Genomic DNA, 22,634 nt, shown 5'->3' with positions numbered 1-22,634 from the left:
TTACATCGGCGGTCCTCGCCTTTTTAAATGAATATTTTTCAAGCAAGAAATAAATGTTTCGGTGGCAATATCAACAACAAAAATGTAATTTTATATGAGTGGGTGATGTGATGGTGTCGGGCCAGCATTAGATGTGTTTTACAGTAAAGCTAGAGTGTCACTCTGTTGAATGCGCACCTACACCAAAGCAGAACTCTTGACACAAAAGGAAAAAAAGTGCAATTTCTGTTTGTTAGCTTTAGAAAAAAACAATTTATGCTCACGCAGACATGCAAGAGTGATTGATAAGGCAGCAATATGCATGCCAGGCGAGTAGGTGGCGATGTCTGTTTGTAAAGAAACACTGAAACAATGTCTATGCAAGTACAGTAATCTCTCGTTTATGGCAGTTTATTGGTTCCAGACCCGACCGCAATAGGTGAATTTCCACGAAGTAGGATTCAACATTAATAAATAGAATATTTTTGTAGTTATGGCATAGAAAACCTGTTTTGGACTTTCTAAATACAGTTTTAACTTTATTAGAGCCCTCAAGACATGAAATAACACCCCTATAGTCACCCCTATAGTTACGCTCCTATTACCCAATATAGTAGAGAAAATAAGGCATATTTGACATAGTTCTTCGTTTTTTCTGGACAGCGTACTTCCAGCGTACATCCTTGCGGCTTTAAATGCCATTACACTCATATTACCCGATAGAGTAGACAGAATAAATGTAAATACACCATGTAAGACGTAAATAAAACTCCTGCTCCAGCAGTGTCAAAGTCAATGTGAGCCCTTGGGGCACCTTAGTGACGAGTTTAGTGCCTGTCTCACCCAACACCGACACCTAGTGGCCAATGTAGAATACAATACTCGATTCACAATTACGATGCTTCTTCTGCCTTGTGTTTGTATTTTATTTAATTTACTAAGTTATGCTTGAAAATGCTTAATCTAGGCCAGGAATAAGTACAATTAGTTTAAATATGCATTTTTTTTTTACTAATAGGCCATATTCAACCACAAAACAGTGATCATTTATTAATGTTTGAAAAACGGTGATATAGCGAGGCAGCAATAATTAAACCACGATATTGCGAGGGATCACGGTATGTTGCTTGGGCGCATAAAGTATACTTTTACTAGCGAAGCGTTCTTAGCACCAATGTTACAAGAGAAACGTGTTCCTCCATACGAGTCAAAGGTTGGATCCTGGGCAGGAAAATAAACGCTGTATCATTCCTTCAAAGCATTTATGAAGCATCCAGTCAGATCTCTCTGATTGATCCATTCCTTATACTGGTTAGAACCACCAGAAGGCACATTGGCATTGTGTCAGGGACTGCTTTACTATGCTGTGATGTGCCAACCGGCTATTTCGGCTGAGTCACATCATCCAGTTTCCACGGCTTGTTTTTTTTTATTGGCACACTGTAGAAATTCCATCATCTTCTTCCGCTTATCCGAGGTCGGGTCGCAGGGGCATCAGCCTAAGACGAGAGGCTTCTTCGTCCACCCCCTCCTCGCGGGTCCCGAGGCGTTCCCAGGCCAGTTGAGAGACGTTCAGGGCACGTCCGACCATTAGAGGGCCACAGGGAAGACCCAGGACACGTTGGAGAAATCAAATTAAACAAAAAAAGAAAGTTGGGGGAAAATAGAGCAAAAAGGGCATAATGTCAAGAGGAAAAAACTGAAATGCTGAAATAATAATTTTTTTCTTTAATTATACAGTAATCCCTCGTTTATGGTGGTTAATTGGTTCCAGACCCAACCATAAGTGAATTTCCTCAAAGTAGAATTCCTTATTTATGAATAGAATACTTTCTTAGTTGGAGGATAGCAAACTTGTTTATGACCTTCTAAATACGCTTTTTAACATTAGAGCCCTCTAAGACATGAAATAACTCCCCATAGTCATCTTTACACTCCTATTACCCAATATAGTAGACATAAGACAATATAAGACATATAACACCAGTTTACAACCTTCTAAATATGCTTTTTAACATTAGAGCCCTCTAAGACATGAAATAACACCCCTATAGTCACCTTTATGCTCCTATGACACAAGATAGTAGGCATAATAAGAGAATACAAGACATAGAAAACCTGTTTACAACCTTCTAAATATGCTTTTTAACATTAGAGCCCTCTTAGAGATGAAATAACACCCCATAGTCACCGTTATACTCCTATTACCCAATCTACTAGACACAATCGGAGAAAATAGGACACAAGTCTTGTGCTTGTGTGTGTTGCTGTAAATGTGTTCTGGTGCTAGGGGAGCTGCATAGGGGGTGGACAGGAAGTGATGATGGGGCTTCAGAGTTGAGTTTTAGATTGGCATGGGTTACGGCCCCAACAGTAGAGTGTTGGGGATTATTGTGCCTGTTGTGACATCGTTCAAACTGGCAATAAAAGTCTGGTGCTTGTGTGTCTCACCCAACATTACAGTAACATTACTGTCACTTAGTGACCAGTGTAGAATACTACATGTCACTGCAACGTCTTTGAATGCGCCTTCTCAATTCTCAAAAGCCTCATTTTGGCAAAAACGACATATCCATCCATCCATTTTCTATACCGCTTCTCCTCGTTAGGGTCGCGGGGGTATGCTGGAGCCTATCCCAGCTGACTTCGGGCGACAGGCGGGGTACACCCTGGACTGGTCGCCAGCCAATGGCAGGGCACATATAGACAAACAACCATTCACACTCACATTCATACCTATGGACAATTTAGAGTCTCCAATTAACCTAACATGCATGTTTTTGGAATGTGGGAGGAAACCCACACACACACGGGGAGAACATGCAAACTCCACACAGAAATGCCCAGGGGAGAATCGAACCCAGGTCTTCCCCATCTCCAGGCTGTTACTGTGTTGGCCAATGTGCTAACCACGAGAACACCGTGCGGCCCAAAAACGACATAAAAGATGCTAAAATATGCATATTTTTGACTAATAATAGTCCGTATTCAATGCTATTGGCTGGCGACCAGTCCAGGGTGTTCCCCGCCTCTGGGATCGGCTCCAGCTTAACCGTGACCCTAATAAGGACAAGTGCTATAGAAAATGGATAAGACCAGCATGTAATGTGAAGCCCTGTCACAATCGTCACATTGTTCGTGTGTGGACTGTTCCAAATCATCACTCTTACACATCCTTTGTGATGCGATGCGATACTTTTCATCATTTTGCTTCATAATGAATACAGTTTTATTTTGAGAATACAAAAAACAAGTTGCCACACTTTGGACACACCCGGTGGAAGGACAAACCTTTGGTGTGTGCTGATAAGGTGACACCAGCAGATTAGAAGTTCATGTCTATTTTAGATGGCTTAGCCTCACAGTCATTAGCATGTGAGGCCGCCTGGCGCCTTGTCCCCTCCCCTCCTGTCCTGACCAGGTATAAGGCGACCTCAGGGTGTCACCTGTCCAGTATATGAGGCTCCGGGCACCGAGCGAGCCCTGCATGGCCCAACATGCTCCAAAGTACCTCGCCTTCTTCACTCGATCCTTTCCCTCCCTGGCGGCTTTTTACTTCCTGAAGTTCCAGCGGAAGACCGAGCTCCTGACTTACCTCGTCCTGTGCGTCTCCAAAATGCCGTTCATACCACCCGTGTCATTAGCTCGCTCCATGTCGGGACTGACCGGGAAGGATAAAGCTGTGGACACCGCCGACAAGACAAAGACAAAGACTGCCAAAGAAGACAAAGGCAGCTCAGTGAAAGAGCGCCTGGCTTTGAACCTCAAGCAGCTGAGCAAGAAGAGCTCACCCAGGAGTCACCTGCCGACTTCTAGAGGACTTCCAGGGCCGCAGAAAAAGGGACCCCCAGAGAGCAGCCCTGCCTCCAGCTCGGGGGCGTCCCTGACCAAGACCCAGCAGCGCAAACACACCAACTCAATAAAGAGTGAACCTGAGCTGAGAACCAGAGCTAAAAGTCATCCAGACGAGACACGCTTCACACTAACTCTCACACCCGAGGCCGTGCTGCTGCTTCAGCGGAGGAACAGCGAGCGGCGCTCGGCCGCTAGGAATGTCGCCAACAATGCTGGCGTTTCCGTCAATGTCCCGGACTCCAGACGCAGGAGGGACCCGCTCTCCAGAAGGCACCCAGCCTCCGCCCTGCGCCACAGCGCCCCCGCAGGCCGAGCGGCTGTCAGAACTGACGTCAGCGCCATGGTGAAGGTGTCGCTGCTCAACGAGCGGCACAAGTACGACGACGTGGAGTACGAAGACGAGCAGGACGGCGGCGTGGACGAGCGCGTGGTGCTCAAGTGCACCGAGTGGCTGCGGGGACTAGAAAACACGCCTGTGTCGCTCGCGCTGAAAAAGAGTGCTAGCAGCATGAAAAGCTTCTAAAGGAGAAATTATATCGAGGAGATATTTTGAAGTGTTGACTAAGTGTATTTTTACACAACAAAAATCAAGTGAAGACATTTTCTTTGCAGTGCAGTGCCAGGCCAGGAGTTGGCAGTGTGACTTCTAAAAACACCACACAATGCACACAAAGTGCTTGTCCTCACTGATCTTATCTCAAATGTTCTTTTTTTTAATTATTCCTTTACACACAAGATTGTGTGATTTTAGGATGTGAAGTATGAAGTAGGTCGTGTAGTCTTAGCTGTAGTAAAAGTACAGCGGAACCTTGGTTAGCGTCACAAATGTACGCCACAATTTTGCCTCAGTTTATGACGCACATCTTGTTGTGCTGATACACTGTGTTCTTAATGTTTTGGGTTTTCTTTTTCAATCCCAAAACATCCTTCCTTGTTAGCTTGCTATTAGTGAGCTAAACAAAATTACAATGGTAGTGTCATCAGCAGGGGACTCAAAAATTTGAAAAAAACATGTTTTTATAGTTTTACAGTTATAGTTTTAGGTGCATAAAACAATTCTAAATGCACTGCAAGTGGATTTACATGATTTTGATGGGGAAAACGTCCGTTTTGGTTGGAGTGGGATCTCCTGGAACGAATGAACGACGCTAACCAAGGTTCCCCCGTCCTACTCTTTTTTTAAATTTTTTAAAACAATGTTTAAAAAGTCGTATTCATTTACACTGATGCGATAATAGCCATCGCAGGAAACTGTACAGAGGAGGAAGTAAAAAAAAAAGACCAACAAGGAACTATCCCAATGTTAACGTGTGTGAATCTATATTATGTCTTATTTTCTCTTATTATGTCTTGGGTAAGGAGTGTAAAGGTGACTATAGGGGTGTTATTTCATGTCTAAGAGGGCTCTAATATTGTTTTTAAAAAAGTATTGTTTCTATGCCATGAAAATATTCCAACAAGGCTAACACTGGCTTATTTTTCCAGCAATATTTCACATGTTACCCCTCATTGTAGATACAGTCATCCCTCGCAATATCGCTGTTAGATTATCACTCCATCAGGAGATCACGGTTTTTCAGAAATGAATGAAAAAATGATGGCTGTTTGGTGGTCGACTATGGTCTATAATTGGTCAAAACATATTGAAATACAAGTCATATGTAGTATTCTGGCCACTAGGCGGCAGTGATGATTAGTGATGTGCGATAACACTCATTTTGTTTCAGATCCAAAACTTAGTCAAATTCAGGCTGGCATTGACGATACCAATACTTAATTTCACCAAATGGGTCTGGCTCATTTTTAAGAAGGAGTGTATTTCATATCATACCATAAAAGAATATAAGACATTTAATGAATATATTCATTTAAAAAAATATTAATTTAGATAAATTAATAATTTAATCATAAATGTAAATGATTTATTTATTGATTTGAAACCCTGAAGTATACTGAGGTAGCAGGGTGATGTACAATATAGCCAGGTAATATACAACAAGAGAAAAACAGGACGAAATCATAAAAAATGTGAAAATGCTATTTTAAACAATAAAAAAAGAAAATAAGTAAAATAATAAAAGCATTTTCATAAATGATTAATTATTGAGAATGACAAAATTTAAAACACATGGCGTCATATACGATCAGTCAACGTTTCAACTAACTTCACCTGAAATGACTGAAGCATGGAAAATGATATTTTGATTTGAGAATCGATTTCAGAGCATGAAGACCTGGTATCGATCCGCACTTCACTACTTAACACTGCATGAAACCATGAAGTCAGCATGTCAGACATGATAAGCGTGAAAAAAAAGTTCTCCTCTCAACCCGTGTGGAAGTGGTAAGTTTTTGGCCTCTTAAGTTTAAAAGAAATAAACTTGAGGCTAGCTTGTTAGCTCGCTAGCTAAACATAGAATAACAGGAGTGTAAGTTAGTTAGTTAGTTAGTGTTATTTCAGGTCTACGGGGCTCTAATAATGTTAAAACTGTATTTAGAAAGCCAAAAACTGGTTTTCTATACTACAATACTCCATTTATTTGAATCCTATATTTCGGTTGGATCTGTAAGCAATGAACCGCTATAAACGAGGGACGACTGTAAATATTGGATATATTGTGTGTGCTTTTTTTTTAAACTCTGGCAGCTATCTTTTCAAAGTAGCTCATTTCATTACTGCTGTACTGCACTCCTCAGTACTGTATGTCAGTAGAACATATCACAAGCGTTGCTACTTGTAATCAGTGTAATTTCTGCACGGTGTCAAGTGTGTGCCTGCTTTACAGTCTATAAAATAGTACACTTGAGGAGCAGTAGCACACTTTGCTAATGTTCCTTCATCATAAGAAGCTTTGTAAGGTCTTAGACGTTGGCTTTAATGTTGCTGCACGCTTCCCACGTGCACGGGCCAGGTGTGCTTAGTGACAGATTATCCGCCATGCAGTCAAATATTAGAACACACATGTTCAGGTGGAAAACAGCTCCTTTACGCCACATGGCCGGACATTTCATTGGGGACATGCACTCATTCTGGCCCTTTCAATATGCATACTTCCACTGTAGTTTTAAATGAGGACTTTTCTCTCATAATAGTGGAATATTATGACCTTTTCACATTATGTTACAATACAAATTACAATTGGGGCTGTCAAAAATAACGCGTTAACAGCGGTCACTAATTTATTTCATGAATTACATTACATTTTTAATGTAATTAATGCATGCGCGCCAGAGCAAGCACGCCTCTCTGTTACGAGAGCAGACGGAATCACAGTGGCGCGTCCCCCCCACACAGTCACAGAGTCTGACGCTCTTTTATAACTTCGTTCTGACCTGAACACATCAACCGCAGTACAATTCCAGCACCATACACTGTATGTATTGTCACTACGCAATACGTACCCAGGATGCAATCGGTTCAACTGGGTTCTACGCATGTGCAGCACGCATCTACATCCGGTCGGCCTATTTTATGGCAGTCACATGTTAGGCATGTGTAATCTGCGCCATCCGTCCATCTGTTTTACGCAAGCAAGCAATATACGTCCCTCCTCCACTCCCAAAAACGTTATTAAGACAGATAGAAATTTGAGAAATTACAACGTATTATATCCATGGTGCAAGTGGACAATTTATAAGCCCTCTTTTCTTTGTTCCATAAATTATTTTATGTTTTTTTTTGCACCACTGAAAAAAATACACACAAAAGCATTTGCTAGGAAGATATGTTTGGATGGATGGGATATCTCCGTTTTGAAATAAAACCTCTAGCTCAATCCTCTAGATCAGGGGTCTCAAACACAATTTACCTGGGGGCCGCTGGAGGTAGAGTCTGAGTGAGGCTGGGCCGCATCAAGTATTGGGAGTAGGGCTGGGAATCTCGGGGTACCTCACGATACAACACGCAATACATGGCTCACTAACAATAATATCTTGATACAGTAATAGGGTGAATCAAATAAATAAATAATTTCACAGTTTATATTTCGCTGCATTCAGCTGGGATAGGCTCCAGCTTACCCGTGACCCTAATGAAGACAAGCGGTATAGAAAATGGGTGGAATTTTTTTTACCACATTTTGTAAGTGGCTCACTCACTCTTAGTTCAGTGTAGGCTTATGTGTGCATCCTACGAGTAACATTGGCTTGCTGCACGCCGTATTACAGTCATCTTTGAAGACAAGTCACGGGCCGCAAAATGTGACTCGGCGGGCCGCAAATGGCCCACGGGCCACGGGTTTGAGACCCCTTCTCTAGCTGATAGATCCATCATTGCACTCTGCTTATGGTTGTTTACATTGAAATATTACTGCATTTTATGTGTTTGATTCTACTTACGTATGGTACACGTAACCGGATATGACGTTTACGTCTGCGCTACGTGCATTGCGTAAGGTTTTACATAGCTCAGTCTTGGTGGATGTCATAAGACGATAGACACATCCGCATGCTAACGAAGTCTTTTAACAAGAGTCATTCATAAAATAACCTCCCAATATATTACATGTAGAAAGTATGGTTACTAATCATTTATGGTCATATATTTAAAAAATAATAACCATCACAGCATGTCATGCAGCAGAAGCGCTGTTGTAAAAATTAGCTAAAGGAGGAAGTGACGTAGTCCTTGCGCATGCAAGGGACCGATTGCGTTCCGGGTACGTATTGCGTAATGACATGTATCTCCAACTCACACGTCTCTAGTCCGTCCTTCCTGGGAATGACACTTCCTCATTCTCATGGCAAGAATGCGAGAAGCATTCAGGGACATCACAGGGACATCCTGTCATTTATCTTTCTGTTCATCAATGTCTTATTTTCTCTTATTATGTCTACTATTTTGGGTAATAGCAGTGTAAAGGTGACTATAGGGGTGTTATTTCATATCTACAGAGCTCCAGTAGTGTTAGAAACCATATTTAGAAGATTATAAACATGTTTTCTATGCTCTAACTGTGAAAATATTCCATTTAAAAATGAAGATGTCCTACTCGAAGCAATTCACTTACCACGGTAGGGACTGGAATCAATTAACCTCCGTAAACGATGGATTACTGTACAATGCCGCACATTGTTTCCTCCTCTTTTGTTAACAGTGTGGCCTTGATGGAGGTCTGTGAGGTTGTTGCAGATGGTCTTGTAGTGCGGCTGCTGTTGCAGCGTGTTGAGTGCAGTCCAATAAATGCTAGGAATAATGTACAGCAGGTCAGGGGATGAGTGTGCTTCACTTCCATCGGTTGATCCTCCGCAGTTGAACATAGGCCAAGAACATGCAGACCAGTATGATCCCCAGCAGGGCCACCTGGTTCTGCCAGAAGCCCCACGTGGAGTAGTCGATGTCCTGGTTGCGGAGGAACAGCTCTCCCGGGATGCTGCGGGAACCGAGAACTTGGGTGAGTTTGGGTTAAGTGTTGCTTTGATGAGACACGGCTGCGGTTCTCACATGCTGGTGTTGGAGTAGAACATCTGTCCCGCCATCTCGTTGATGAACGCAGCCTGACGGCGAGAGGAAAAAGAGATGCAGGCAAAACAAGTTACCCTCAGCTCCATCGTGTCCTGGTGTCTTACTTACGTTCAGTCCATATCTGAAGATGCTGATCCACTTGAGCCAGGAGAGCCAGCTCAGCATGGCGTTGAGGTTGACCAGGTAGCCGCCAAACACCTGAAACACACACACACACACACACACACACACACACACACACAGACGTGGCGGATAAACGACAAGAAGCCACTGCTGCGTCTTTGTGACTCACCATCATGAAGACAAAGGGCAGAGCGATGAGGATGTTGGCCATGGCGAAGGAAGACACGCTGGCGGAGACGAGGAAGGCCAAGCTGACCCCCGCCAGGCTGACCAGTGACATGGTCAGAGTGAAGCACAAGAAGGCAGCGAAGGCCGGCTTCAGTCCTGCATAATTGAACACCATGACCACAATGTATCTCACCGGACTTGCTCGTGCATTCCGTTTTTAAAAACTGCAGCATCTCCGAGAAGATGAGGATTTGATACAAAGCAGAGTGGGGGTTTGTTTATGACGTGACGGAGAGGGACGGACAAACAAGCTTGTGTCAACATAAAATGTGAGAGCCAAAGAATATATACATCTAAAAAATAATATAAATTCTAAAATATATATCTCTAAAAAAAATAACATAAATTCTAAAATATATATTTTAAAAATATATGAATTCTAAAAAAAAATATTTAAATAGTAATAGAATATATGATAGATAATATAATAATAGAAAATAAATCATACATAAATAAAATGTGAGGAAAATAAAATGTATACAATAATTTTAAAAAATCTAAACAAATTTAAATAATCAACATAAGTAGTATATTAAATGTAAAAATAAAATAATAATAATAATAATAATAATAATAATAATATGATATGATATGAATAAAAAGGATGAAATTTAAGTTGTGCAGGTGTGGACTACAAGTGTTTGTTCTGTGCATTGTACCATGCTCAATATTGGCTTTCTTACCCGTATCCCATATTGTTTATTTTTTATTACTTTATTTTACGGCATTATTATTATTATAAGTTTTCTTCTAATATTAACTGAATAAATCTGAACCAAATGAATTGAAAAATTCTAAAAAAAAAAAAGAAAATAAAGACTTAAGTAATTGACAAAATAGGTCATACATAAATCAAATGTTTAAAAATAGATATATGTATATACTGTATATACGTATCAAATAAAATTAAAAAAATACAATGAAAAAAATAAATAAATTCTAAAGAAATAGATTTCATAAATCAACAAAATGGTTGGATATTGGCTTTCCGATAGCGCTCAACACTTTATTACTATGGATGTCCGATATTATCGGCCACTGATAATTATCTGGTCGATACTGGCATAAAAATGTGATATCGGCCAACATCGTGCCGATATAGACCTTTTAGCGCCAACGTCGCAAATTTGCAACACTGCTGATCTTGCTACATCATGAAGTTGATACTGTGCTGCTTGCGAGTCTGTGAGGATAAGGTAACTTTATATGTAACCGAGCAGAGTAACAACAAAGTTCACAATGAACTTACCAGCTCCAATCTAACACTGTTTGTGCAAAAGAAGCCAAATACTGCAATATGCAGTACAAGTTACTGCATAGAAAAAGTTTCACTTTCGGTTTTGTCGTCAACCGTTTATGTCGGCGTCAGTCGGCCTGCCTGAGGGGTGTCCACTGGACTGACTAAAATTTCATCCGGATGTGATCCAGATTGCACATTTGGTGTCTTTCTGCGGGCTTTTTGATGTTTTAGTGCCACCACACGCTAAAGCTAGGCAGGCATTAGGTGTGTGTGTGTGTGTGTGTGTGTGTGTGTGTGTGTGTGTGTTACCCATCATGTAGTAGGCGATGGCCGAAAACAGAAAGATGGGAACGATGCGGTTGGGGATGAGGTCGGCAAAAATCTTGGAGAGGAAGTAGACGGACGTGCGGTAGTAGCCGCTGGAGTTCTCATGGCTGAAAAACACCCACAAAGGAAGGTTAGCGGCTAACAGAGGAATTCTCTGCATGTCACTCACAGGAAGATGACTCTCTCGTTGATGAAGAGCTCCACGGCGGAGAGATTCCCAAACACCATGTTGATGATAAGAAAGAAGAAAGCTCCGCTCCTGCAGGAAAGCATTAACGTCAGTCGATTGCATGCCATTCACTTCCTTCAGCATCAAATGTCACCAATGATCTGATGATTTCCTGTCACACTCGAGCACTCTTAGGTACAAGACTCGCTTAGAAGTCTTCTGTTTTGGCGTCACCATGGCTTACTTGCAGGTGTCTCGCAGTGAGGGAAATATCAAACTTGTTATTGGAAACGTTGGGTCTTTATTTGCAGCAAACACACACATTTGGGCTTACTAGGCAAACGTATACAGTACGTGTTTTCAGCACAAACTGTCCACCATGTTGACCAGTGGAGGGCACTGTGGGACTGCGGATAAAAGTTGTACAGCACTACTAGGCTTGTTATTATCCACAACCCACAGAACAAAGCTGTGCTAATAATGTCTTACGCTTGTTTTTAATATTTTACTTTTTATACGGCAGAGTGTCATTACAGCTTTAGTTCATCAGGAAGTGACAGGAAGTGACGGTGGGCGTCCCGAGCAGGAGAGCTAGGCTCAGTGCTAGCTGTGAGTTTGGAGAGAGTTGGGAAGTGTGTTTATGTTGGCGTGGATGTAAAGTCCTGCAGTGTTCTCTGCTGTTAATAAAGCCATTAAAGTGCATCGGCGACGTGAGTCTCTCCTACCCCACAACAAGCGGCATTACAGTATTGACCAGTGCACATTGTCTCACACCAGGAAATAAATGGTGTCACTTGTTACAGGCATTGCCTGGACAGCTATGTAATGGGGCTTGTTTAACCTTTGCCTTGTGGGCAAGCAGGAAGGAGAGACGATGCTGAGAGATGTGTGTGTGTTCTGAGCTGCTGTCTGGTGGCCGCGTTCAATAAATAAAGTTGGCAGAAGCAACAGGAGAAGTTTCCTTCTTTGCTTTGGAGCTGAATAACACTGACAAGTTAACAGACTAGTAGCGAATGGAAAAGAAGATCGCTTTTTTTGTGTCGAATACAGAAGATGAGGACTTTGATGGATTTGTGGATGAGGATTGATCAAAAATAACGTGAGTACATTCTAAAATACTTAAATTAAGTAAAACCGAACTCAGTTTTGCTCCCGCTGCTTTTTAAAAACATACGATAGCATGCATGCTAGCATGGTTTTAGTGTGCATGCAGTGTTGTATTGTATTGTAGAGTCGCTGGGAGCACGTCCTGTTCCCAGCCTACTTTGCGGTAATGTTTTGGTGCAAATGCTCTTAAAGTTACATGTTTGACCAGGAAATAGCAAGCTCAAAAGAAGACGGCTTTTTTATGTGGAACAACTGACAGTTTGTGTGGATCTTGTGAATGATTGTGACTGAGCTAGGACTCAGTAATTAAAGTCTACACACGACGGCTTCATTGATTGAAAAACAAAACTTTTTTGTGCATGAAGCTTCTACTTGAGTCGGTAATTTGGCCGCTATATGCGGTCAGATATTGACCAAGGGATACAAAATGGGTGGCCGCTGGCCACGTTAGACAGGTGACTGCTATACACAGGATCTATAACATGTAAATTTGCCGCAAGGGATTTTTCAGCGGCCGCTATAGGCAGGTGGCCGTTCTATAAAGGTGGCCGCTAAGACAGGTTTGAATGTAAATTGTAAAAAACAGATGTAAATACTACATTAAATCATACATAAATAAGGAAGTTACATATGTAATGAAAAATATATATAAATTCTAAAGTGATCGATTTCAATAATCAACAAAATAGTCATACATAAAATGTATTATTGTACTGTATATATCCATCCAGCCATCCATTTTCTATGCCGCTTATCCTCATTAGGGTTGTGGTGGTATGCTGGAGCCTATCCTAGCTGTCTTCAGGTGAGAGGTGGGGTACACCCTGGACTGGTTGCCAGCCAATTGCAGGGCACATATAGACTATGTGTATATATATATATATATATATATATATATATATATATCCCCCAGGACACCATCCGTAGTCTCATTAGGAGCATGCCCCAACGTTGTCAGGCATGCGTACAAGCACGTGGGGGCCACACAAACTACTGAGAATCATTTTGAGTTGCTATAATGACATTTTAGCAAAATGGACCAGTCTGCTGCATCATTTTTTCAGTTTCATTTTTGGGGTGTCTTTGATTTTGGACCACATTTTCCCTTGCCCGGACGCGTGTCACCAGGGCCCCCCTCTGCAGCCAGGCCTGGAGGAGGGGCACGATGGCGAGCGTCTGGTGGCCGGGCCTATGCCCTTGGGGCCCGGCCAGGCACAGCCCGAAGAGACGACATGGGTCCCCCCGCCAATGAGCTCACCACTCATAGGAGGGGCCAAAGGGGTCGGGTGCAGAGTGAGCTGGGTGGCAGCCGAAGGCGAGGACCTTGGCGGTCTGATCCTCAGCTACAGAAACTAGCTCTTGGAACATGGAATGTCACCTCTCTGGTAGGGAAAGAGCCTGAGCTGGTGCACAAGGTTGAGAAGTTCCGCCTCGATATAGTCGGACTCACCTCAACGCACAGCAAGGGCTCCGGACTCAGTCCTCTCGAGAGGGGACGGACTTTGTTCCACTCTGACGTTGCCAGCAGTGAGAGGCGACGGGCAGGGGTGGCAATTCTTGTTGTGCCCCGGCTTGTGGCCTCCATGTTGGAGTTTAACCCAGTGAACGAGAGGGTAGTTTCCCTCTGCCTTCGAGTGGGGGGACGGGTCCTGACTGTTTTTTGTGCTTATGCGCCAAATAGCAGTTCAGAATACCTACCCTTTTTGGAGTCTCAAGAAGAAGTACTGGAGAGTGCTCCCTCAGGGCATTCCCTTGTTCTGCTGGGGGACTTCAACGCTCATGTTGGCAGCGAGAGTGACCTGGAGAGGCGTGATTGGGAGGAACGCCCCCCCTGATCTGAACGCGAGTGGTGCTTTGTTATTGGACTTCTGTGCGCGTCACAGATAGTCGATAACAAACACTATGTTCAAGCATAAGGGTGTCCACATGTGCACTTTGCACCAGGACACCGTTGGCCGCACTTCCATGATTTACTTTGTGGTTGTATCATCGGACTTGCGGCCATATGTTTTGGACACTCGGGTGAAGAGAGGAGCGGAGCTGTCAACTGATCACCACCTGGTGGTAAGTTGGCTCCGATGGTGGGGGAGGATGCCTGTCAGACCTGGCAGAACCAAATGTATTGTGAAGGTCTTCTGACTGGCAGAGTCCCCTGTCAACTCACACCTCCGGGTGAGCTTCGACCATGTTCCGAGGGGGTTGGCGGACATTGAATCTGAATGGGCCATGTTCCGTGCCTCTATTGTCGAGGCAGCTGATCGGACCTGTGGCCGTAAGGTGGTTGGTGCCTGTCATGGCAGTAATCCCAGAACCCGTTGGTGAACACCAGTGGTGAGGGATGCCGTCAAGATGAAAAAGGAGTCCTATCGGGCCTTTTTGGCTCATGGGATTCCGGAAGCAGCTGACAGGTATCGGCAGGCCAAGTGGTCTGCGGCTCTGGCAGTCGCTGAGGCAAAAACTCGGACATGGGAGGAGTTCGGAGAAGCCATGGAGAACGACTTCCGGATGACTTCGAAGAGATTCTGGACCACCATCCGGCATCTCAGGAGGAGGAAGCAGTGCACAGTCAACACTGTGTGTGGTGGGGATGGTGTGCTGCTGACCTCGACTTGAGATGTTGTGGATCGGTGGAAAGAATACTTCAAAGACCTCCACAATCCCACCGACACGTCTTCCAATGAGGAAGCAGAGCCTGGGGACTCCACGGTGGGCTCTCCTATCTATGGGGCTGAGGTTGTCAAAAAGTTCCTCGGTGGCAGGGCCCCGGGGGTGGATGACATCCGCCCAGAGTTCCTTAAGGCCATGGATGCTGTAGGCATGTCTTGGTTGACACGACTCTGCAGCATCGCGTGGACATCGGAGGCAGTACCTCTGGATTGGCAGGCCGGGGTAGTGGTCCCCCTTTTAAAGGAGGAGGACCTGAGGGTGTGTTCCAACTATCTTGGAATCACACTCCTCAGCCTCTCTGGTAAGGTCTATTCAGGGGTTCTGGAGAGGAGGATCCGCCAGATAGTTGAATCTTGGATTCAGGAGGAGCAGTGTGGTTTTCATCCTGGTCGTGGAACTGTGGACCAGCTCTACACTCTCAGCAGGGTTCTTAAGGGTGCATGGGAGTTTGCCCAACCAGTCTACATGTGTTTTGTGGACTTGGAGTAGGCTTTCAACCGTGTTCCTCAAGGAATTCTGTGGGAAGTACTCCGAGAGTATTGGGTATCGGACCAGCTAATTCAGGCTGTTCGTTCCCTGTATGACCGGTGTCAGAGTTTGGTTCGCATTGCTGGCAATAAGTCAGACCCGTTTCCAGCAACGGTTGGACTGCGCCAGGGCTGCCCTTTGTTACCAATTCTGTTCATTATTTTTATGGACAGAATTTCTAGGCGCAGCCAGGGCGTTCAGGGGTTCCGGTTTGGTGGCTGCAGGATTGAGTCTCTGCTTTTTGCAGATGATGTGGTCCTGCTGGCTTCATCGAGCCGTGAACTTCAACTTTCACTGGATCGATTTGCAGCCGAGTGTGAAGCATCTGAGATGAGAATCAGCATCTCCAAGTCCAAGCCCATGCTTCTCGCCTGGAAAAGGGTGGAGTGCCATCTCCGGGTCGGGGATGAGATCCTGCCCCAAGTGGAGGAGTTTAAGTACCTCGAGGTCTTGTTCACGAGTGAGGGAAGGATGGAACGCGAGATCGACAAGTGAATTGTTGTGGTGTCTGCAGTGATGCAGACTCTCCATCGGTCTGTTGCGGTGAAAAGAGAGCTAAGCCGAAAGGCAAAGCTCTCAATTTACCGGTCGATCTACGTTCCTACCCTCACCTATGGTCATGAGCTTTGGGTAGTGACCGAAAGGACAAGATTGCGGGTACAAGCGGCCGAAACGAGTTTTCTCCATATGGTGGCTGGGCTCTCCCTTAGAGATAAGGTGAGAAGCACTGTCATCCAGGAGAGACTTGGAGTAGAACCGCTACTCCTCCACATTGAGAGGAGCCAGATGAGGTGGCTTGGGCATCTGGTCAGGATGCCTCTCGGACGCCCCCCTGGGGAGGTGTTCAGGACAAGTCCGACCGGTAGAAGGCCTTGGGGAAGACCCAGGACACATTGGAGAGACTATGTCTCCCAACTGGCCTGGGAACGCCTCAGGAACCGCCGGGAGGAGCTGGACGAAATGGCCGGAGAGAGGAAAATCTGGGCCTCCCTGCTTAGGCTACTGCCCCCACGACCCGATCTCGGATAAGCAGTAGAAGATGGATGGATATATATTACAAAATAATAACAATTCCTAAAAAAAAAATTTCAATAGTTAAACTAAACCATATGTTAGGAAAAAGTCAGATAATAATAAATAAATACATTTCAATAGTCATCATGTATAAAGAAAATGTAAAAAATATATCTAAAATCTTTAAAAATGTTTGAAAAATAAAATCAATTAATTCATGAAATTGAAGTTGTGCAGGTGAGGCGTGCCAGTGCTTGTTGTGTGCATTGTACCTGTTCTGTAATGCTTCAGGCAGGGTGAGGGGCATTTGGTAATAAATAAGTCCCACTAGAATGGCAAAGAAGATGTTGAGAGCCAGTTGGGCGTAAGACGTCTGCGGATTCCTCAGCGTGTTTAGGACCGTCCTGCCACACACCACGCGCATCTGCCGCACGCACAATGACAACACAGTACTTCATTTATGGGCCTGATGGCGTTATAAACATGGTTCATGTGGAGGGCAGCCAAGCCCACTAATAAAACACCTCGCAACAGAAAAATAATGTCATTGCAGTCGCATGAAGTTGCAATATTAAAGAAAAAAAACATTGTTTTTTTGAGTCGTAATACTATCAAAAACAAACAAACAAGGAATAAAGTTGTCATTTTTGGATAGTTAGGTTGCTATAATGTTGCGAGAATAAATTCAAAATATCACGGGAATATAGTCATAATTGTAACAAGAAAATTGACAAGATGAAAGTTGAAGCAGTTGGGAAAAAAAACAACAGAAATGGAAAAATCTGATGTCATTTTATGAGAATAAAGTCAAAATATTGAGAGAAAAAAATGTGCCATTTTATGAGAATAAAATCCTAATATTATGGGTTGAAATATTCAAGAAAAAATGTGTCATTTTTTTCAAAAGCTGTAATATTATGAGGAACAAACAAAACAATGACATAAAGTTGTCATTTTTGGAAAATTAGGTTGGGGAAAAAGTTATATATCGAGAATATTATAGGAATAAAGTTATAATGTTACGAAAAAAATGCAAAAATGGGGGGGAGGCAAATAGTGAAGTTGGTAGTAATAATATGCTTTTTCAGCTAGTATATGACACCTTCTTCTTGAAATTTCTTTCATTTTTCAGTATATGAGCAGTATATATATATATATATATATATATATATATATATATATATATATATATATATATATGTATGTATGTACTAGAATCAGCCTTAAATGAAAGCAAAAAGTCCTAGATGTAGTGTCTGACCTGGTAGAGGAAAGAAGTGGCATAATCATCAGTCTTGTGCTGAGCCATGATGCCATCAGCAATGTGGTGTTCGATACGGTCCAGCTCGTGCAGCGTATCCCGGCACAGCTGGGACTGATAGTACTTGACTGCCAAGATGTTCTTACAGTCAGCTGCAGAGAGCAAGCAGCCGTGATGAAGAGGCAGCGTTTAGCTTTGTGGTCTCGAGAGCACAGTACCTGTGTTGATTTCTTCTACAGAGGATTGAGCCTCGCCATTGGTGACATCCATGAAGAAATCAGCAGGGTTGTCCAAGGGCTCAATCTGGAAGCCTGAAGCAAAACATTGTGTTGATGCTAAAAAAAAAAAAAAAAACGACAAAAAAACATCATTGTGGACAAGCGTCTCACCCAGGTTTGTAAAGTACTGGAGCGCCCGGTCGGCCACCCCCGCGTACACCACCTCCCCTTTATGCATGAGAGTCAGGTGGTCGAAGTGCCGGAAGATGGAGAAGCGCGGCTGGTGGATGGAGAAGATGACGGTCTTGCCTCGCCTGGAGAGTCTGGAAACAACACACGTCTGTCACGTGACGTATACCGTGCACCCGCAAAGCATTCACAACGCCTCACTTTGTACATACAGTATACGGTGGAACCTCGGTAAGCGGAGTTTTCGATTACTGTCGAGCATTTACGCCAATATTTTGGGTGTATTTTCCGTTTAGTGCACAAGAAGTAGGATTAAATATTAATAAACTGAATATTTTTGTATAGTTAGAGCAGAGAAAACCTCTTTAAGACCTTCTGAATATGTTCAACATTATTAGAGCCCTCCAGACATGAAAGAACAACCCTATAGTTTGTTGTTTGTTGCGAGTGTCCCACTTTGTTTGACAGTCCTTGAACGCACCATTGTCCTGTACATACACTAGCCTTCTCCCACTCTGCACAGATTGTCAACTATACTGTATTTTTATCGGGGTTTTTTCACTTCATATTTGCTCCCAAATGCTGATACTCTGTGGCAATGCATAAAGGTAAAGTTTGGTGACATTATTGAGTGCTAATGTGTATATTTGTTGTGTGCACAGCTTCAAGTTAATTCATGCTAGCACACTGCCTGAAAAACAAACACCAACTTATCGTGGTGGATGGTGGGTCTGTATTCACTTTGTGCTTTTAATTTGATGTTGTTCCTGTCTTAGTTTTACACAATACATACTAAATGAGATAAATTACATGCTATACGACCCCCACCACCACCACCCCGGTCCACGGAGATTTGTGGGAACACGAGCCGGCCTAGGGGACCTTAGTGGCAGGTGGACAGATGTGAGGAGGACAGGAAGTGATGTTGGAGGTTCAAAGTTGAGTTTAAGCTTGTTGTGGGTTATGGCCCCAACGCTAGGTCGTGTTATTACTATGATTACTATGTTATTATTATTGTGCCTGTTGTGAGATCATTTAAAGCTGCAATAAATGCCTGTTGTTCTGGCGATCACGTCTGGTCCTTGTCTCACCGAACAATTGCTGACACCTTGTGGCCAATGCAGAATACTACATTCACAATTAAAATGCTTCTTCTGCCTTCTATTTCTATTTTAGTTAATTTAGCAATTTTTATGCTTCATTTGGGTCAAGAATAAGTACAATTTGCTTAAATATGGCATTTGTTTTACTAATAACAGGCTGTATTCAACCACAAAATAGTGATCATTTGTGAATTAATTAATATTTGAAAAAACGCCATAGAGTGAGGGCGTGATGTTTGAACAGCAATATCAGGACCTGATTTTGTGGTCTTATGTAGTGCAATTTTTTTTCACATTTTAATTTGAATTTATGCCTTATTTGCATAGTTATCATGTCCTTGCTCATTTCCTTCACAAAATGCCTGCAGAAATTCCTCTAAAATGCACTAGATAACAATAGATGCAATAACATATAACATAACACAACACAACACAACATAATAATAAATGTAATAGATGACACAGGCCAGGGGTGTCCAAAGTGTGGGGGCCACCGAGTAAACAAAAAAACAAAAACAAAAAAAACAAAAGAACAACAACAGCAAAAATTGGGAGAAAAGAGCAGTAATTTAATAAGAATAAAGACAAAATATGAGACTTAGTCAGCCTAAGTAAGTCTAAGAGAAAATAAGTTGAAATATTCAAGATGAAAAATCTACTTTTTAAAATTTTAATGTAATATTTTAAAATTAAAATTAAATAATTCTATACTATATTTAATTAATATATTATATTACATACTATTAAATTAGTATGTTACTATACTATTAAATACTTTTTTCATTATTTTTTTTAAATGGTCATAATATGAGAAACGATTGCAATTTCAGGCAATTTAGGTTGGGTAAAAATTACAATATTGTGATAATTAAGTCAAAAATATTTTGAACATAAAGACATAATATTAAGAGAAATAAAATGTAGGAAAAAAACAAATGCATTTGCTTGGCTTGACTTAAAAAAAAATAACAAATACATAAATAAAAGTAATAAATAAAAAAATTAAATAAATGAAAAATAAATAAAACATGTAACAAATGAAAGTGACTCACAGAAAGTTTAAAAAAACAATAAAAGAACAAAAATTAAAAAAAATGACTTCATGAGCATGTGAAAATGTGGTTCCCAGTTTGGGCCCATTTAAGAACCCCTGGTGTGCAATACAGATAAAAAAATAATAATGATAATCATAATCATAACAATGATAATTGCTTTTCCAATCTAAGCGAGCGGTACTTGTGCAGCAGGCCGATGATGCAGTTGGCGGTGTTGGAGTCCAGCCCTGTGGTGGGTTCGTCCAGGAAGAGCAGAGAGGGAGAGGGGATGAGCTCCATCCCGATGCTGCAGCGCTTCCTCTCGCCGCCCGACACCCCGCGCAGAAACTCCGTTCCGATCTGTGCACAGTGACACAACAACGACTCTCACTCTGACCGATTTGTGAAACAGCAAGGACATGAACGCACGTTGCACCTTGGTGTCCGCGCAGTCAGCCAGGCCCAGGTCGTCTATGATAGCGAGCACCCTGCTGCGCTTCTCTGCGGCCGAGTGGCGTCCAGGGTCCAGGCGCAGGTTGGCGCTGAAGAGGAGGCTCTCCCTGACGGTCAGCGTTCCCATCAGGATGTCATCCTGGGTACAAAAAGCCCCTGTGGTCATGTTTATGTCCACAGTCTCGTGTGACCGTGTTTGCATACCTGAACCACATAAGCAGAACTGAGCCTGAGGTCAGAGGTCACGAGCCTGCCATCCACCCGGACGCTTCCTTGCCGAAGTCCAGCGGGATCTTTTCTTCCCGCAATGACATCCAGAAGCCTGGTGAGGAAAATGTAACACTTCATGTGTTTCTTTTCTGTGTTTCTCATACTTGATGCGTGCGTCTAAAATCAGTATTTTCCCTCCTGGTAATATTAGAACGTGATTCTCCGAAAATTGGGACGTTTTTTTCCTAATAAGATGACAACATTTTTTCTCCTGATACTGTCTGTGACTTCATTCTCCCAGTAGTTCAACTTTATTCTCCTAATATTTTTCCATTGTTGCTGCTGTTTTTGTTTTGTTCTGTTTTTTTCAAAATTGCACTTGTATTTTATGGTTATTAAAAACTATGTATTGATTTATTTGATTTATTTCTACTTTTTAGCAACATTGTTGCTGTTGTTTTGGTTTAATTCTGCAAACATTCCAAACCTGTTTTAGTATGATTTCCCTCTCGAAATATCACTTTATTCTCGTAATGATGGAACTTTTTCCCAACCTTATTTTACAAAAAAATCTTGACTATTTCAACTTTACGTTTCTAAATTTCTTCCCCTCATAAGATTAATAATTGAATTTTGTTTTGTTTTGTGTGTTTCTCACACTTTGTGCCTAAAATAATTTTTCCCCTCATATTACGACTTTATTCTTATAAAATTCTGCCTTCTACGTATGTTAGAATATTATTGTCCCAGCATTTCAACTTCATTCTCGTGAAAGGACAACCCTTTTTGGTAAGATTACAACTTTTTTTCTCTTCATATTGCGACCTCATGATCTTAATATGCTTTTTTCCGTTTTAACTCTCTTTTAGTCACTTTTTTCCTCTCCTAATATTATGACTTTCTTCCCATAATACAGTATTTGGATTTTCTTCTCATAATATGATAACTTTTACATGAACAAATTTTCCAAAATAGCAACTTGAATCTTTGTTTTGTAAAAATAATTATTAGTTCAACATCGTGCTTCTAACATAATTATTAAAAATGTTTTCCTTTGTATTACGACTTTTTTCTCGTAAAATTATAACTTTTTTTGCTAAATTACATTTTTTGTATCTTCATATTATAAATTTATTGCTCTAATATTTCAACTTTATTCTCATAAAATTGCTGTCTTATTGTTTTTTCAGCTACCTTTTTTTCGTCCCATATTTTGACTTTATAATAATAAGAATAATAATATCACTTTTACCTGGCCAAATTTCCCAAAATTGCAATTTTTATCTTTTTGTTTTTTTCTTGATTAATTGAACTTCATGCTTGGAAACAGATACTTTTTTTTTCCTCATAATATTACAACTTAATTCTCCTAAAATTCTGACTTTTTTTCTCATAAGATTACAATATATTTTGTTGTTACTTTAACTTTGTTCTCGTAAAATTACTGCTTTTTTTATTTCAATTT

The 22,634-nt window shown here is 41.9% G+C and overlaps 2 protein-coding genes across 6 annotated transcripts in view; one reads left to right on the top strand and one right to left on the bottom strand.

Moving 5' to 3' along the window:
• Nucleotides 1–10: 10 nt before the first annotated feature.
• The window catches only part of abcg2b (ATP-binding cassette, sub-family G (WHITE), member 2b), a 55,873-nt gene continuing 33,249 nt past the window's right edge, over nt 11–22,634 (bottom strand). For 3 of the 5 annotated variants that reach the window (XM_054778730.1, XM_054778731.1, XM_054778732.1), the window contains 12 exons: nt 21,164–21,281; nt 20,943–21,098; nt 20,709–20,866; nt 18,352–18,503; nt 18,181–18,273; nt 17,963–18,114; nt 16,974–17,125; nt 11,386–11,475; nt 11,199–11,323; nt 9,407–9,745; nt 9,278–9,330; nt 11–9,206 (listed from right to left, as the gene is read on the bottom strand). In XM_054778730.1, coding sequence (XP_054634705.1) covers nt 8,886–9,206; nt 9,278–9,330; nt 9,407–9,745; nt 11,199–11,323; nt 11,386–11,475; nt 16,974–17,125; nt 17,963–18,114; nt 18,181–18,273; nt 18,352–18,503; nt 20,709–20,866; nt 20,943–21,098; nt 21,164–21,281 — 1,909 coding nt within the window. In that variant the 3' untranslated portion in view covers nt 11–8,885. Of the gene's footprint in view, nt 9,207–9,277; nt 9,331–9,406; nt 9,746–11,198; nt 11,324–11,385; nt 11,476–16,973; nt 17,126–17,962; nt 18,115–18,180; nt 18,504–20,708; nt 20,867–20,942; nt 21,099–21,163; nt 21,282–22,634 lie in introns of all 5 variants that reach the window. The other 2 variants (XM_054778734.1, XM_054778733.1) reach the window with 2 other exon arrangements.
• Nucleotides 3,401–9,038, top strand: LOC129182504 (proline-rich protein 18-like). Its single transcript, XM_054778735.1, has one exon. The coding sequence runs from the start codon at nt 3,437–3,439 to the stop codon at nt 4,355–4,357; it is 921 nt and encodes a 306-aa protein (XP_054634710.1). The 5' UTR covers nt 3,401–3,436; the 3' UTR covers nt 4,358–9,038.

This window comes from Dunckerocampus dactyliophorus, chromosome 6, assembly GCF_027744805.1.
Source record: "Dunckerocampus dactyliophorus isolate RoL2022-P2 chromosome 6, RoL_Ddac_1.1, whole genome shotgun sequence".
In the NCBI taxonomy this organism is placed as follows: Eukaryota; Metazoa; Chordata; class Actinopteri; order Syngnathiformes; family Syngnathidae; genus Dunckerocampus; species Dunckerocampus dactyliophorus.
Note: the sequence above shows the minus strand (reverse complement) of the source record. Positions and strands in the feature narration are given on the sequence as shown.